General features: G+C 43.1%; 1 protein-coding gene across 10 annotated transcripts in view; it reads right to left on the reverse strand.

The window, feature by feature from the left end:
* caska (calcium/calmodulin-dependent serine protein kinase a) overlaps nucleotides 1-16893 on the reverse strand; it is a 166849-nt gene that overhangs the window by 72960 nt on the left and 76996 nt on the right. For all 10 annotated transcript variants that reach the window (XM_030759051.1, XM_030759049.1, XM_030759053.1 and 7 more), the window contains exons 3-5: nucleotides 10641-10746; nucleotides 7225-7302; nucleotides 7007-7079 (exon numbers count right to left, since the gene is read on the reverse strand). In XM_030759051.1, the coding sequence (XP_030614911.1) occupies nucleotides 7007-7079; nucleotides 7225-7302; nucleotides 10641-10746 (257 nt within the window). The remainder of the gene's footprint in view (nucleotides 1-7006; nucleotides 7080-7224; nucleotides 7303-10640; nucleotides 10747-16893) is intronic.

The following is a 16893-nucleotide window of genomic DNA, read 5'->3' on the forward strand; positions in this document are numbered from 1 at the left end:
ATTTTGAAATGTATCAAATAAAAACTTTAAAAGGCCAACTCCTGAGTTTTGTCTTTTCCAGAAGAATTCATTATCCTGGACTAAAAGTCTAGTTTAGTCCCTGGTTTTTACTCATTCAGTCCAGGAATTATTAATCAAGCTCATTTTGCATTGTTTAAATATGAACAGATGTTGAATTTAAAACAGTGATGACTAAGTACAGTAAGCGTTTTAGTGACTAGCTGACAACCTGGCAACAGCTGCCTTAAGCCAAATGCAGCTGACAGTAGGAATTAACAGGCTCATTATCACAGCACTGCTCATTTTAAGGGCTTATAATGTGTAATGTTTATTTTTATGTATATTGTGCAATGCAGCAAAATGAGACTGGAGAAAAACGCTCTTGATGTGTAGGTGAACATCTGCTGCTTGTTGATGCAACTTCCAGGATTTACTCAAACTAGTGCAGTTCGGTTCAGGACAGGTAGGGTATTGCTTATAGCTACAGTTTACAGATTTCCCATTAAACGCATCACATTTAATGGGAAATCCAAACATAACTGTTTGGAAAAGCAGCTATGAGGAATGCATGTGTGTGATTGTGCCTGTTCTAAAGGCGATTTGTGTAGCACAGGCAGATTGTTTGAGAGCTGAACTGATTAACCAAAAGAAACTCAACATAATAAAAAGTAAATGCAATTAAATAAAGTTATGTGCAGCTATCTTTGTGAGAGCCAGTTTTTAGTTTATACATTTTAGTGTCGGGACACACTGGGGACAGAGTACTGTATGATTGCATCACTCCATTAAATAAAAAAAGAAATCTGAGGTGGGAAAAAAAAAAAGGCCCCAACCCGACTGTCTCACAATCTGCTGAATTTACGCTGAACTTATTTTGACCCAGAAAGAATCACAGCTAGAAGATGAGCCTGTAGGTACGCAGGTACAAAGGAGATGTTACAAGGCATGAAAAAAAGCTGGAAACACAAGGCAATTTAAGAAGAGCTAAATTTGAAACCACCTTTATGTACTTCGAGGGCCCACTTTTAGCCAAAACAGAACCACTCAGCCAAACGAACAGCTGAAGAAACACACGAAGAACGGACTTGATTTTTTTATTTTTTTAGTCAGCTCCCTCACCCTGAAGCACAGCTTTGTATTGTTCTGCCTTCAACAGCTGACAAGCATCTAACCGTGTTACTGCTGTAACGTGTCACACAGTGATGTCACAGTTATAAGTCTACAACACTAAAAACATCAGGGTTATTGATCCCTTGTTGCCAATTGCAATTAATTTATTAACAACAGGAATCTCTGTGTTGATGACGTCACGATATGTCTGTGCTCTGCAGACAGCATGCTGCAGTAACACACACATGGCTATGAGAAAGATACCAAAGGAGAGTTTTAATCCTCATGTTGGTTTTGAGACATAAAACGAGACAGTCCAATGTTTTTATGACTCACAAACCAACAGTGAAGCAATACTACGAGACAAAGAAGTGGAAAATCCTAATAGATGAGAAGGGGGAAAAGAGATTTTGATGTTTAGTCTTAAAGAAAAGAAAAAGGACTGATGTGATCACTGATTTTATCTTTTTTACCATTACAAGCTTTACTTGTAAATGGTCAAAACGCAGCAGCTTGTGACAGGTTTAATATGAAACCAGCTCCAACTTTCACTTCCAGAAACAGACACTTTATGAGGCTGTGCCTGGCTGAAACAACACACGGGAGGAAGTGCGCTCCATTTGGTGTTTCAGTGTGACACCGTCTCAGGTCTGTGTCCTTATTCACAGATATACACACAATACAAAACCAGACTAAAACAGCAGTTTAGAATTTATACACGTCTACAGAAGTCAAACATGATGAAAAGGCTTTCATCGCTGACATTCTGCAGAAATGAAACTGTCAATAACAAACAGCCAACACAGCGAGGAGAGAAATAAAGACCCAGACAAACACTTTCTTTAATTGGTGAGGATTTTGGTAAATATGAGAGTCCTCTGAAAATAGTTTGCCGATATAATAATAAATCAATTTTACAGTTGAGTCCAACTGTTCAAATACAATTTTTGAACAACGCCGTAATTTTTCGCTTCTGCTACAAAATTACAAAAATGTGTGCACAGTCTACAAACCTGGCTGTAATTTCTAAAGCTTATGGACCCAAACTGTGAGTCATTCTTTTAATAAACATAATCACACAACAGACAATCAGAATATTCAGCCTCCTTTTCTAATATAAGCTTATCAACGATAACAGAAACAAACATCCACTGAAACTCCTGTTCCTTATTTCAGAATGAATTTACTAAAATGAGGAATTGGTAATGAGATACTTCTTCAGCAGAAATTGTGGTCTCAAAACAAATCCAGGTCTGTAGACGAGGAGTTTAAAAATAAAACCGAGGCGCCCGGGTTTTTTCAACGATGGTTAAAAGTGCTGTGGCCAAAATGAAAAAAAAAAAACCACTAACACCTTTGGTTTATGTTTAATGGAGGTCCGCCACATTTTAATATAATTATATGCTTTTATTTTGTGCAACTATGTATTTACATTTTGCATTCTTCTCGTTACTGTTTGTGCCTGTTTTCATGTGTATAATGTAATTCTCTTTCCTCTCGCTTCCTTCACTCCCCGTCTTTTCTTCGTTCATAAATTGCCGTTTTTGTCACAGTTAAACTTTGCTTTTGTACGCAGCTCTGCAAAAAGACAAAAAAGAAAGCATAAAAAATGATGCTGCGCGTTTGTTCACTGCGACTGTTCCTCCTTTAGTTACATTTTGTAATTTGAGAATCTGAGTGTTTTGGGATTATTGACGATGGGCAACTTTGGAAGGGAGGTGTTGGTTTGTGTGAATCTGATGTAATTCTGGGATGTGAGGAACTGACAGCAATGCTGAAAAAGGTTAAAGGTGGAAGAAAAAAAGAATCCGCTGAGTGCAGGAATGAAACCTGATATCACAGTCACTGCAGAACGGGAGAAGCAGGAGCTGTGCCCAGGGGATAATAATGACCGTGAATGGCACAAAAGCACGAACGATCCCTGCAAACAGGCAGATTTATCAACTCCTGCCCCTCCAAACTCTCAGGCTGGTATTGCTCACATAAAGACAATGAGCCTAAGCCAGTGATTCAGCAGGGATCCTTGTAGGGGAGCAGCAGAGTGAAGACAAAGAGATATGACTATATAGACTATGATGACTAATAACCAAGACACAATGCTGAAGAGAAAGACAGTAATCCGAAAGCTGGGAGCTGACTGTGACCAAATAATATGCATTATGGGTCTCTTGGACAAGACTGTAAAGTGCTTATAAAAAAGAACTGCAACTGAGCTCTGAGAATATCTCATAAAAACATTAACCTCACTAACTGCAGAGGGAATTGTGTTGTTACACTCTGTTTGTAAAGGAAAGTGTGACACAGCGTATGTAAAACTCATAAAAGCTGGTTAAAACTGACACAACAGATACCTGCTGCCTGCAGCACACACGGATCCCAAAGACTGACGTGCAATCAAACAATCGACACGCTGATGCAAGCGATTGCATTGACCTTTTCACACTCGCATATAATCAAATAGCTGCAGGTCGTGTGAGAGAGACACTGAAGGGACAGGCAGGAGAAGGCATTCCGTATTAGTTCCACAGCGGAAAAATGAAGACTTCTCATATCCCGACATCTAGATTTACCACTGCACAAAACTACAGGGTAGCTGTCAGTCCACTGTTTTCTGCCATGTATCACGCAGCAGGCTGCAGCCAGAGCTTCATTAGGCACACTCAGCATTATGAGTTGCTTCACTTTGTCTACACAACATCTGATTTCAAGTGTTTTAAACCCAACACTGACTCTGACTGTGAGTAGGGTGGAGGCGGCTTCTTGACTTGTGCGTGATTAGCAGGTGATCACACTACAGTTACAGTTTTGTCGTTACTTGTGTTACAAACGTTCTTCGGTCATCTGCGTGAGGAGCTGATTAAAAGAAACTCGTGATTTCAGGAGGAGGAGGAAACAGCGTCGCCGGCTCGCCGTCTGAGCACTGCTTTAATTTTAAACCACATGAAAGGACAAGAACGTGGCATTAAGAGCAAACTGTGTCCAGGCCAGAAACAACTGCTGATTACACATCAGCTCTTTGCAGGCATCTGCACAGACAGCTAACACAAAGGTGGCAGCAAAGAACCCAGAGTGAACCCATGAGTGCATGCCTAAGGTTTATATTGTTAACTGCACGTCAGACCATGTTAGGGACTAATGCAAAAGTGTCACAAATCACTAATAATAAAGCATTACCTTTTTAAAAAAGTCAGAAGTGTAATATGTTTACTTTTTTGATCCTGAAACTGGAGGTGATGAAAGACAAGCAACCCATCTCTGCTTTCTCTCAACACCAGCACGCTGAGAGTCAGTGTGACAGCAGTCCAACCACACCCACCAGAAACTCCATTGTTTCTCATTTCCACACAAAACTCACAAGGACTGAGGAGTGAAAGAGAGACCAGAACAGGGAATGACATCCTAGGATCACATATTGTTGTTGGAGAGGCGATGAGAGAGAGAGAGCGAGAGATGCCAAAGAAGCAGCAGCAGTGATCCACAGAGTTTTTCCTCTTAGCTTGTGATGTCAGCTTTAGCCACAGAGTTTCGAGAGAAGCCCTGCTGACACTCTTTTCCATTACAGCCCCACACAGCAGAGCTGCACTGCTGTGGTCCTGCTTGGTACCGGCGCCAACAACAGCCAACCAGTCTCCTTCCTCTGTGTCTTCTGCAGTGAAAAACGTGCCTGTTTGTGGCTCAAATTCTACCTTCATCCCTAAATTTGTACTCTAGTTTTACTGTTTTCCACATATCAGTGCAAACTGTACTTTATTATTATTATGTTACCAGTTACCAATTGTTTTAAAACATTTTGTAAGCTGCCTCAAGTTACCAGCAAATACAAACAAAACCCTTCCTCCTGCTGTTTCTCTTTATATTTAATAGCTTTCCACTGGTGAGCTGCCTGGATGCTTCTACCGTGGAGGGGGGGGGGGGGGGGGGGGGTAATAGGAAATGCAATGTGTTAGCACAGAGAAGAGTCATTAGCTGTGTGAGACCAGGATACTAAATATAAAACAACAACAAATATCAAACAACAATCGAATGATTTACAAATCACTCAAACCTTCAATCCAGTATTTATGTGAAAATAGTACAAGGACGATGTGGAAAATGTACGCTCATTTCCAATAATACCAGCACTCACTGCGAGGGGGGGGTGAGCAGACTGCTTGTAAAACAAATAGTGGAAAATCTCACAGTTTGTCGATACAAACAAACAAAAAGAACTGGGGGATTTCACCATCTCCATAATATCAAGAAAATATTAAGGCAATCCAAAATCTCTGCACTGAAGGCTGAAAAACAACATGAACAGCCGCGGCCTTCAGGCCCTGACTGAAAACAAATCTGTCCTAAAAATTACAGCTCGTGCTCCAAACGTCTGTCACTGCATCCACAACTGCAAGGTAAAACTCCACATAAATAAGAGCCAGACACGCATCTCCTCTGGGCCTGAGCTTATTTATGATGACTAAGCAAAGCGAAAAACTGCCTGTGACCATGAACCATCATAATTCAAACATTCCTTTAGGAAATCTTGGACTCCACTGTCCTCTAGACTAAAGCCACCATCTGTGAATGTACTGGGGGAAGGTACCATCACATTGTTATATACAGGTTTGGAGACACATGTTGCCATCCAAACATCTTTTTTCAGGGAAGGCATTGCTTATTTTAGCAAGACAATGCCAAACCACATTCTGCACATACTCCCACATGGCTCTGTAACAGAAGAGCCCTGGTGCTAAACTGGCCTGCCTGCCAATCCAGATCCCTTCAAAATTTGGTGTATAATGAAATGACAAATCTGACCACAGAGGCCCCCAATTCACTGAGCACCTGAACTCCTATGTGAAGCCAGAATGGAAAAACATTTTGCTTTCAAAACTACAGCAAACGGTCTCTTCAGCCCTCAAACAGTTACAGAGCCCGTTGATAGGTCGTGGGAAACGTGTAGCCGGCCAATTGTTTTTGAAACAGCTTGCTGGTATCAGGTTAACCAGAGTGCCAATGACCTAGCAGCTCACTCAGATCATGATCCGCCCTGATTCGCAGGTTACTGTAGTGCGTGAAAGACGGAGAGAAAGTGAAAGTGAAAATCTATTGAGAAGTCAAGATGGCTCACAGTCAGTCATCTCCAGGACCAGCTAATGTCATTCACCACCAAACAAAAGTGCGAATGAGTTCAGAACTATCATGACTACATATGTGAGCGCATGAAAAGTGGCAGTAAACAGACAAACGTGACCTTGAGCACAATTTGGGCGGGGACCCATAAGGGGATTATTGTGTGCAAGTTTCACTAAAATCTGACCCGCAGCAGCAGTTCTTGTGAATTACAGACAGACGAATGGACGCCTTGCCGGGACATAAGCTCAGGTAAACAGGTAAATAAAATGCTGTTTTGACATGTGATATGTTGTTTTTGCACCATTTTCAATTCTATAAAGTTTTTCTGTCAGTCTGATGCAAGCCACATTACACTGTACCTTACCACGTTTTGTCTTACCAACAATCCAAAATCCAAAGATATTTAAGTTGAATTCATACCAAACTGAGAAAAGTCAAACCAGAGCCTCGCTGATTTTCCTGTAGTAAACACGCTCTCTAATATAGACTCTTCAGACAACAAAATTAAAACTTTTTTCCTCTCTTTCCATTCTGAAGAACAGACAAAACAGCAGTAAGCAGCGCTTAGCGTGCATCACGAAAATGCAGAAAAATGTAAAATTTAAAGCTTTAAAATGTGCAAAATGAATTGCATGTTAAACATGTGGTGATGGAACCAATTTACAGCAACTTTTATATGTTGCTGGCAAAGATCAGCAGGTTTGCTACAGCTGCTGCAGTTCCTGCAGGTGGTGCACTTCATTGTTGGACTTGATATTTAATCAAAGTAGCAGATATAAAATACCTTGACATCTCGGTGGATGACGTTGTTGTCGTGGCAGTAGCGTAGCGCCTCGAGGATCTGTCTCATGTAGTGACTAAGACAAATACAGGGCAAAGTTAGTGTTGCATCGCTGTTATGTGTTTAGTCACAGCACGGTTGCAAGTATTGATTAAAAGCAAAAAAAAAAAAAAAAATCAGGAAGCCTCTTAGGAAAGTAAATCAAAGTCATAAAAGCTCACCTGGCCACCGCTTCACTGTAGACAAAGCCAGCATCTGCCCTCTTCACGATCTCAAAACACAGGTCTGCTCCATCCATACTAACAAAGACAGAAATTGGAAGAGAAACAGACCCACAGTGAGAGAGGTTCAGAGTGGCATAAAGGTCAGGCCACAAATACGAGTAAAAAGGAAAGGTCATTCTTATTAAAACTTGAATGCTGTGCTTCTTTGTGATTGGTTGTGAAGGTGAAGTGGGGGAGACAGGGCAGTGGATCGAGGCTGTAATGATGTTCAGCATCTGTGTGTTGAGGCAGGCACAGCTGGATCAACACGAAGGAAGCTGCTCCAGTGCTGACAATACTCCTGGAAGCCTCTGCAATGCTTTCGCCTCTTCTTCAGAAACAACTTCAGTGTGTTTCAGAACAGTTACTGAGAAATCTCATTTGAGACCCTCAGTGAAAACTTTCCTGACTGCAAAAAGAAATCTGATTGTTAGCTGCATTAGTCTGTGGGAAAATGTCCTACGGCTCACTTTATCTATGACCTCAGTAACCTTCCTGATTAGTTTACGGACTCACTCACCAGTTTTAAATCTTATATACCGCCCAATGTCTCATTTAAACTAAAATGACAATAAAGCAGGACGTGATTAGTGGCGTGACTACTTTGTGATTGGCAGGTTGCTAATGTATGAGCATGCAGTGTCCTCAGTGTCTCAGTCACATCCACGCCTCATGAATGGCATCTGAGTCCGAGAAATTTTGAGACTTTTATATCCAGTGGTGATGGAGACAAAGAGTTTCTCTTACTCTTTGTCTCCACCCAAGTGTAACACATTAGCTTATCATTCTGTACACTCTTCTGTTTGTAGCACCCGACGTGAAATTGCTTTTCCAAATCTTTCTCAGTGTCATCCACATATTCAGATCCTGTTTGATGCGGGTGTGGAAGACTTTTTTTTACAGGGTGGAACAAACTAAGGCTTTCTTTAGTAAATAAATACATACGTGCTCCACTACAAATATTCATTAACTGCTTTGTAATGAATTATGCTTTCAGCTGCCTCTCCAGTGAATCTCCTGTCCCAAGAAGGGATTTTAACTCCACTGCAGCCACGTTCAGCTGCCTCTTCAGGTATACCCAAGGCATGTTATAGTGAGTGAGTCTGCTACACTCTGCTTGGGTTCAAGTGACTTAAATGGTGAGTATGAGGCTCTGAGCACACTTTGTGCCCAACTGTAAAATTAAGGATTGTCAAATATGACTCGTTGGATATGTAAGTGAGGGGTACAGAGCGCTGCTGGCTGGAGGAATCATCTGCTTCTCAATATAAATAAGAACAGAGAGATGATCAGACTGTTGTGGTGAGTGAAGTGCACTGTGCTGCGGTCTGCTGGGCGAGCAGCATCAGAGCTGCTGGTGCCACCAGACTAAATAAAGTGATGATGAAGGTCGGCTCTGTGGTTGGTTACACTGCATACTATTTTACTGAGCTACACGCCGCTCGACTTATTTAAGCTATTTGTTCATTTTTTGTATTGTTTCCATTTTTTTAACTGCTTTAACCAAATCAGTCAGGCGGAAAATGATTTCAAATAATTTACCAAACCTGGGATGAATAAAGTACATCTTATCTTATTCACACTGAGTAAGTGTTTAGTTCATGTCCTTTAAACCATAATCCTTTTGTGATTGGATGAATATTTCGCATCACAAGGCCTTTAGATTTGTTTTGAATGTAGCTAAGGACAGAACAGGCAAAAAGTACGGTGCTGTCAGGGCCCATTCCTTCTCTTGAATGTGATTACAAGGATTTTTGCTGATTGTCAAATAAAATCTGCTAGTTTTTAATAAGCTCACTAAGTCTATACGCCAAAGGAAGGGTTGGTTTAGTAACTCAAGAGCAATCATGTTCTTTTCATGATGAGAGTATTTGCGTGGAGCTCACCAATATCAAGTCTTCAGGAGAAGCTGTTGCTGTAACGGTGATATTTAATGCTTTTGCATCCATAAAAGCCCCCCGGAGGGATTCACAATAACGGCACGGCTCTATAAATGACAGCTCCTCGACCGAGCTGAAACAAGGCTCTAGCCAGAGCGTCTCAATGCACAGAAAAGTGCTGCAGCTCACAATCATTAAGCTGCTGGGAGCAGACTTTAAAGCAATTAGGCCTTTGCACACAGTCTCAGCCCTCCTTAGGTGGCTGTTTAAAAAAAAAACACACACACACACACACACACACACACACACACACACACACACACACACACACACACACACACACACACACACACACACACACACACACACACACAGATGATTGAATGACAATCCTCAAATGCACACAACTCACGCGTAATTGTGGCCAGGCCATTTAGCCACAGCTGATCCTGTCTCTCATAATTGCTCTGTCCCCATTCTTCCCCCCCATTACTGGAAACCTACTCTTTATTGTCACTTAGCCTCTGTGCCAATTAAACAGGGCTTTGATGTAGGACTTGGCTGCAGCACATCCATATATTCTGCACTCTTATTACCGCAGTCCCCTCACATTTTAGCCTCTGTGATTAGCTAGGAGTGAGACCTGAGAGAGAGAGAGCCGCACGAGGCCTTCCACATTTATCCACCGTGTTTACTCCCGTATCCATTCCCCTCTCGAAGGGCCGTAGCGCTCCAAGAACAACTCAGATCTACCTGCATTCCCAGGAGCGTGTCTGTGTGTGTACATGAAATGTGTGAGCTCCAAAAACCATGAAAATGTCTTTAAATGGAGCCAGTCTGCATTTCCTTGAAAGTTTTCTCTTGGTGCACCGAGTCGTGTGACAGAACTATGCGCGAAACCCGAGCATTCGCCTGCTCAGCGATAACAGAATTAAATGATAAAGGAATTAGTTCTGGAAGAGGAGGAAAGATGAAGATATGGAGCAGGCTGGGAGGAGCTCAGGGGGGGAGATGCAGCTCTTGGAAAAGCTGGAGGTAGGAGCAAGTGTGAAATCTTAATCTCATCTTTTTCCCCCTCTCTCTCGCTATATATATATATATATATATATATATATATATATATATATATATATATATATATATATATATATATATATATATATATATAGTGAGAGAGAGAGAGAGAGAGAGAGAACTGGACTCATCCTCTGCACACTGCCCCCCAATCCTCATCTAACAAGCTTTTCATATCAGCTTTGATTACATAAAACCACTGCAGGGTTCCCTTTCTCTTCATCCTGCTGCAGCTGCACTCCTAACACTGTCATACTTTTGCTGGATGTCCTTTTCCCCAATACCAACCCCCACTTTGCATTCTCCTGCACATGCAACCACACTGTGACACCCGTCCCCATCACCTATCTTTGACCTACATATGTGTTGGTGTGATGATTTTTTTGTGTCTTGTATGCTGAATCACAGTCTGGGACTTACAACTCAAAAACCATGTAGAGCATCCCATCTGAGCTGTAGGTCTCCAGCAGCTCCACGATGTGGGGGTGCTTCAGCATGTGGCAGATACTGGCCTCCCTCTTCAGATCTGAAAACACAGACAACAGACAGAGAGTAAGGGGATGAGCAGCAGGATGAACATGCGGTACAATGTTGTATACAGCGAATAATATTGGTAGAATTGGTAGAGTTTGTTTAAATTGGTTGGTTTGTTGGCACAAACTCGGCTCTTAAACTTAGTCCACAAATTTCCAGTGTTGGGGCTTTAGGCCATTCCAGAAGCTTAATGTTAGGCTGATTTATCCATTCCAAAACCAGTTTTAATGTGTGTTTGGGATCATTGTCCTGCTGGAACACCCAACTGTGCCTAAGTTCAAGTTTCAACTGTCCAGTTCAGTTGAGGTGAAGCTATGTACCAGTACCACTGGCAACAAAACAGCCCCAGAGCACCCAGAGCATGACGCTACCACCACCATGCCTGATGGTTGGTACAGTTTGAAAGCCTCATCTTTATTCCTCTTGTCACTGCGGCCAAACAGCTCAATGTTTGTCTTGTCTGACCATAAAACTTTTCACCAGAAGCTCGTCCACGTGGGCAGCTGCAAATGAGAGTGTTGATTTTGGAACAGGGGCTTCTTTCTTGAAACCCCTGTTCCAAAATCCCTACGGACCCTCTCAGTCCAGCTCATGGCAGGCTTGAGCCTTGGTGCTTCCTGGTTGCTCCTGAATATTCTAACCAATTTCCTCTCAACTAAGGGTGACAAGTCTTCATCCAGTCCTTGGAAGAATGGCGACACATTTGAATAACTAGTACTTACCTACAATTATGTAAACACACAATCCTGGAATCGTAAATGGCCCATTAAGCTTCTGGAATGGATTTCCCAAAACCCCGAACTCAACCCTACTCAACCTTACCCTACTATGCTTAAAAGCTATGTCTGTGTCAACAAACCAACTAATTTAAATGAACTCTACCAATTCTACCAAGAGGACCGGTCAAATATCCACCCAGAATTATGCCGGACGCTTGTTTACAAGTGTTTGGTTGAGGTGCAACTTGCTAATGGACGTTTAACCAAATATTAGTGGGGGGTGTATGTATACTTCTGAGCCTGAGTGGATTAGAGAAAATCCAAAATAATTTCAAACTTGTGCACAGAGTTCTTTTTTTTTTAAAGTCATTAAAGATGAAGCTGTGCGATCATTCCACCCTGGAAAACCATCCGTTCAAAGGAAATCATTAAAAGCACAAAATTACCATGACATTCATGCCCATGATGAGTGCATGTAAACCACAACTGCTTATTGACATGTAATCTATTTGAAAATGTCTCATACAGCCTCACATGCAGCCACATTCAACCAGTCAACTGCTTACCCTGATGTAAAAATCAAAGGATTGACTATTTTAGCGCTCTTACAAATGTTTCTACAAGTCTCACACTGCCTGTTCACAGGCCTGAAAGTGACAACTCAGTAGGTGCTGCCTTTCATTAAAAATTAAACCTTTGATTGCGTATTTCATATGTAATATACAGCCTAACCTTCTGCCCCGAACGGGCTGCACAGCAGCTTTCTGAAGCCTCCCTTTCCTGCCTACGACTCCACATCTCGGCTGGGGAGTGGATTCAAACATCAAAATAATGCTGCAAATGATGATCTTTAAAAACAGAAACTCTCTCATGGCAAATGGATGCGTGACCTCTCTGTAAATGTCATTTATAAGAAACTTTTCTTTAACATCCTCCTCTGTGGGAAATAAGGGAGCAGCTTAAAATGCCTTTTTATTACAAGAGATTCTGAACTTTGGCCGTGCTAATCTGAGGAGAGCCTAGTCTTAAAATGGGACATATTTTACATATTTGCCATCACATGTGTACTGTTACAGTGATGGATGTTCTCATTAAACATTTCCAAGTTTCCAGTGAAGTCACTCCCGAGTTGAGCGTTTTCCAATAGCAAAGCGGTTGGCTGCTCTAGCCTCCCGAGTCCAACTTGAGGGGGAGTTCTCTGAGTGCTCGCATATTCCAATAACCGTGTAACTGTGTCTGTGTATGAAAGTTGAACTAAGATAGAGAGCGGGGTCAGACTTTTGTGGAGCTGCACGGACTGACTGCATTAGGCAGCTTCGACAATTCTGAGCCAGATTAATCTGTAAAACTGTTTGAGATGGCTTTATTAAATTTAATAATTGGACTCCTTATTCCATACTCAACCGTATGGTACAAACTTTAATCAAAGTGATAGGTAAAAATGATAACTCCTCCCTGCAGTCCATTTATGAAGAGTCTGTGCTCAGACTTGCTCGGAGGGTATTGTCCGACCCCGCTCACATCCTCAACCCACAATACGAACTGTTACCATCTGGCAAACGGTTTAGAACCCCGGCTTGTAGACTTAATAGATTTAAAAACTCATTTGTTCCTACATCTATTAGATTATTAAATAAAGTAGGCACGTAGTTTTAGAAGGGCATGGTAGAAGGGTTAACCGATCGTGCGTCAGATTATCACTCCCGGCAGAGTTGACGAGCGCAATAGCTTATGGTTATATGGTTCTTTCATAGGAATCTTCACTTCAAAAATCCATAAAAGCAACTAAAACCCTTTAAAACCCAACAAAGTGGACGAGCTGGCGGCGCTAACGCGACATCAAAGGAGCTACCGGGAGAGCAGCCTCATGTGCCTGACGGAGACGTGGCTAACCGAGCTAACCCCGGACTCACACATAAACATGGACGGCTTTCATTTGATCCGTGCCGACAGAACCAAGGAGAGTGGTAAGAAGAGGGGCGGGGGTCTGGCTGTGTTTGTAAACGATAGATGGTGCAACTCCAGACATCTAACCATCAAAGAGACGCTCTGCAGTAAGGACATTGAACTGCTCGCTGTTGGTATGAGACCGCACTATCTTCCTCGGGAGTTTTCACATGTTATTGTGATAACTGTGTATGTGCCGCCCTCTGCTAACGCTGCTGCAGCCTGCGATGTCCTCCATGCTACTACCAGCAGACTCCAAACACAGCACCCACAGGCCCTCTTTCTGATCTCAGGGGACTTTAACCACGTCTCCCTGTCCTCCACTCTCCCCACCTTCACCCAGTATGTCACCTGCCACACCAGGAATACCAACACACTGGATCTACTGTATGCCAACATCAAGGAGGCATACAGCTCATCACCTCTGCCTCCCCTGGGGGGCTCAGATCACAACCTGGTTCATCTCCAGCCTGTGTACAAACCCTTGGTACACAGAGAACCAGTTGTGACACACACAGTGAAGAAATGGTCTGAGGAGACTGAAGAAGCTCTGAGAGACAGCTTTAGCTCCACTGTGTGGGAAGAGCTTTGTGCCCCTCATGGGGAGGACATCGACAGCATCACGGACTGCATCACTGATTACATCAATTTCTGCGTGGAAAACACTGTGCCCACCAGGAGGGTACGGTGTTTTTCAAACAACAAACCCTGGATCAACTTTGAAATAAAGGCTCTCCTGAAGGAGAAGAAGAGAGCCTTTAGATCAGGAAATAAGGAGGAGCTGAGAGCCGTGCAGAAGGATCTGAGAAGGAAAATCAGGGATGGAAAAAACATCTACAGGAAGAAGATGGAGGACCAGCTACAGCAGAGCAACATCAGTGGGGTTTGGAGGAGTTTGAACTCCATTTCAGGCCACAAACCAAGCCCTAGGGTTGTGGGAGACTTAGAGTGGGTTAACAACCTGAACCAGTTCTTTAACAGGTTTGACCAGCCACCCACCCCTCCCCCAGCCCAGTCCCCCCTGCTGTCAGCCCCACCATCTTTAATGACTGCCAACCTTTCTTCTTCTTGGGACCTCACACCTCTCAGCTCTCAGCCATCACCCACCCCCTTCACTTCTGAGGACTCCATCTCACAACCCCCATCCCCCACCTCCATCTTGTCCCTCTCAACTCATCATGTGAGGAAGGAGCTACGTAAGATCAAGGTGCGAAAGGCTGCTGGTCCAGACGGCATCAGCTCCAGGCTCCTGAGGTGCTGCGCAGATCAGCTGTGTGGCATCATGAGATACATGTTCAACCTGAGCTTGAAGCTGGGGAAAGTACCACAACTGTGGAAGACCTCCTGTGTGGTACCGGTACCAAAGACCAAACATCCAAAGGATCTTAGCAGCTACAGGCCGGTAGCCCTGACATCGCATCTAATGAAGACCCTCGAGAGGCTGGTCCTCAACCATCTACGCCTCATGGTGTCGTCTTCGTTGGACCCGCTGCAGTTCGCCTACCGGCCTGGCATCGGGGTGGATGACGCCATCATCTACCTCCTGCACCGAGCTCTGACCCACCTGGAGAAGCCTGGAAGCACTGTGAGGATCATGTTCTTTGATTTCTCCAGTGCTTTTAACACCATCCAGCCAGGACTTCTGAGAGACAAGCTGGAACTGTCAGGAGTGGACCACCACATCTCCGAGTGGATACTGGACTACCTCACTGACCGCCCACAGTACGTGAGGACACAGGGCTGTGTCTCTGACAGGCTGGTCTGCAGTACGGGGGCCCCACAGGGAACTGTGCTGGCACCGTTCCTCTTCACCCTCTACACTGCAGACTTCCCCATCAACTCCCCACGCTGCCATCTGCAGAAGTTCTCTGACGACTCTGCCATAGTTGGCCTCATCACAGGTGAGGATGACTCAGAGTACAGACAGTGGACTCAGGACTTTGTGGACTGGTGCCAGCGGAACCACCTCCTGATCAACGCCGCTAAAACCAAGGAGCTGGTGGTGGATTTCCGCAGGCGCAGACCCACCACACGGACACCGGTGAACATCCAGGGAGTGGACATTGAGATAGTGGACTCTTATAAGTACCTGGGTGTTCACCTAAACAATAAACTGGACTGGACTCACAACACTGATGCGCTCTACAGGAAGGGTCAGAGCAGACTCTACCTGCTGAGAAGGCTGAGGTCTTTTGGAGTGCAGGGGACACTCCTGAAGACCTTCTATGACTCTGTGGTGGCATCAGCCATCTTCTATGCAGCAGTATGTTGGAGCAGCAGCTTGTCTACAGCTGAGAGGAAGAGGATAGACAAGCTCATCAGGAAAGCCAGCTCTGTCCTAGGATGTCCTCTCGACTCAGTGCAAGTGGTGGGAGACAGAAGGACTCTGACCAAAATAACATCACTGATGGACAAGGTCTCCCATCCCATGCATGAAACTGTTGCTGAGCTGGAGAGCTCCTTCAGTGACAGACTGCTGCATCCTAAATGCACAAAGGAGCGTTACCGCAGATCCTTCCTCCCAGCAGCTGTAAGACTTTATAACCATCACTGCTCCCAACAAAAACCACAATAGCCTACACAATGTAGGATAATATATAATATACTGTAAATAGTCCGGCACATCATGCACATTGTATATAGTGTTATTATTATTAGTAGTATTAAGGTTAATATTGTTTGTTGATTTTATATATATTCTTTTCTTAATAGTGTGAATTATTATATCTTTATTTATATTTATAATAACTGCGGCTGCTGTTACACCCAAATTTCCCCTCTGTGGGACAATAAAGGCTGTTTCTTCTTCTTCTTCTTCTTCTTCTTAAAAGCCTTAAAAGATAGTGAAAAATAAAGAGAATAAAGAGAAAGTAAAAGAATACAGAGAAATGAAGAAATTAAGAGCTAGAGAGAAAAAAAGAGTTTTTTGTAATAAAAAATAAAATTCCTAAAAAAAGAAAATCAGGTAAAAGTTAATGTTTGAGTGAGACACCTTGTTTGATTCACCCCATCTGACAACAGAAGGTCAGCAAATTCATTAAGCAATCCCAAAATTAGGTCACTTGGGAAAGAAAAGTCTATAACAATAATGAATACTGAGAGAAACTGATGGATGCTTGAATGTGTTTCTGTGTAAGGAGGCCTCCATGTGTGTGTGTAACTCAGAGTACTGCTGTGTATTTGTATTGGCATGTGTGTTTCAGAGAGAGAGAAAAGAAAAATGGGTGCTTCATTTAGTATGTGTGTGCAATGGTCTGTGTATCTGTGTGTAACAGCAGGACAGAGAGGGAGAGAGAAACAGGAAAAAAGGACAAAATATTTTGAGGTGAATTACTTTGCAAAAGTATGGTGTCATTTGTCGTTTAAAAAAGGAATAGAGTTTAGAGGAATAGGACAATTTCCCAGTGGTCATATTAGCTGTTTTGCAATATCATAGCTGTGTGTGTGTGTGAATCTAAGTGAACGTCAGAGAG

This window comes from Archocentrus centrarchus, chromosome 21, assembly GCF_007364275.1.
Source record: "Archocentrus centrarchus isolate MPI-CPG fArcCen1 chromosome 21, fArcCen1, whole genome shotgun sequence".
NCBI lineage: Eukaryota > Metazoa > Chordata > Actinopteri > Cichliformes > Cichlidae > Archocentrus > Archocentrus centrarchus.